Consider the following 1,412-nt stretch of genomic DNA (forward strand, 5'->3'; position numbering starts at 1 on the left):
ATGTCTCCCTGCGGAGTGGAAAAAAGCGAATGCCGTGCCGATCCTGAGCTCGGATACCCACACAGCTACAGGCCCATATATCTCACGTCCTGTATTGGGAAGACTGCTGAGCGGATGGTCCTCGTTCGCCTCCTGTGGTGGATAGAACCCTTCCATCACAATATGTATGGTTTTATAAAAAGAGTGTCAGCAATTGACTGTGTGGGAACCCTTCTTGGATTGCTCGGTAGTCAGCCTGCAATCGTGGTGTTTCTGGATCTGAGAAGAGCTTTCGTAGCTAGCAAGGGCTTCTGCTATTCTTGCATCCCTGTCTGCTAAGGGGATCCAAGGCAGAATCCTAACGACAGAGTAGCAAGAGTACGCTTCCAGAGACACCTATCCTCATATTACAGGATGGAAAATGGGACCTCACAGGGAGGTGTTCTCAGTCCCACCCTCTTCAACGTGCTCATGGAGAACTTAGCTCCCCTTGATTTCGGGGAGGATGCTCGCTTCCTCTGTTATGCGGACGATCTCGCGTTGGTGATCACTGGGGGCGGCTACCCACTTCTCAGAGCTCAGAGGGCGCTTAATCGCCCCTCCAAGGAATGTGGAATGCTATGACTGAAGATCTCGACGACCAAGACCAGAGCAATGGGTCTCAGGACGTGGAAGCAAAGCCCCCATCTTACTCTTCAGGGCGACACCCTCCCCTGGTTGCCCACCTATCAATACTTGGGCATCAGTATTGACGCCAGGCTCTCCTTCGCTCCGGAGGTCAGGTACCGAGATAAGTCTCCTCGGAGCCATGACGAGACCCCGGCTAGGTCATCTCCTTTCGCCTACGGGCGTAGAGGCTTTCTTCCTGTCTCATCGTCAGACTTTTGACCTGCCCAAGGGAGAGTGAGGTGAAGACCTCCCTGTTGAGTGACCTAGAAGTCGAGGGAGGCCCCACTGGTCACTCCTGGAAGACCCATGCAGTGAATGCGATCCGAACCTTTGAACTCCGGGAATTGATTCGGCGACGTACTCTAGACGACCCTCGTCCAGAATATGCTCCTCCGCCTCCCCCGTGACGATCTCTCTGCGCCAGCTTTCAACTTTTCCACCACAACGGAAGGAAGACTGACCCATGGTCCTTGATGCCATAAGGTCCATCACTCCCCAAGCGAGCTTGACGTACTACACGGAAGACTCTGTGGACCCCCTCACGGGAAGGTGTGACGCAGCTTTTACAACCACCGATGGGGTGACCGCGCTATGGAGAGTGAATGACGGAAGCTCTACCCCTCAGACGAAATTTGCTGTCATCCCCAAGGCCATGAACCACGCTTTCTTTGCTGGGCAGGGGGTAGTCGTGATCCACACAGACTTAAGGAGTGCTACTGACGTCATTCGGTCCACGAAGACAACGGATGACGTCTATTTAACGA

General features: G+C 53.8%; 1 protein-coding gene across 1 annotated transcript; it reads left to right on the forward strand.

Moving 5' to 3' along the window:
* Positions 1 to 318, forward strand: LOC143037051 (uncharacterized). Its single transcript, XM_076205161.1, has one exon. The coding sequence runs from the start codon at positions 1 to 3 to the stop codon at positions 316 to 318; it is 318 nt and encodes a 105-aa protein (XP_076061276.1).
* The last annotated feature ends 1,094 nt before the right edge of the window (positions 319 to 1,412 follow it).

The sequence above is a fragment of the Oratosquilla oratoria genome, chromosome 21, assembly GCF_046742065.1.
Source record: "Oratosquilla oratoria isolate Oo_2021 chromosome 21, ASM4674206v1, whole genome shotgun sequence".
Classification (NCBI taxonomy): domain Eukaryota; kingdom Metazoa; phylum Arthropoda; class Malacostraca; order Stomatopoda; family Squillidae; genus Oratosquilla; species Oratosquilla oratoria.

Coding starts and splice junctions, on each gene's coding strand:
- LOC143037051 (XM_076205161.1), top strand. CDS start 1: ATGTCTCCCTGCGGAGTGGAAAAAAGCGAATGCCGTGCCGATCCTGAG.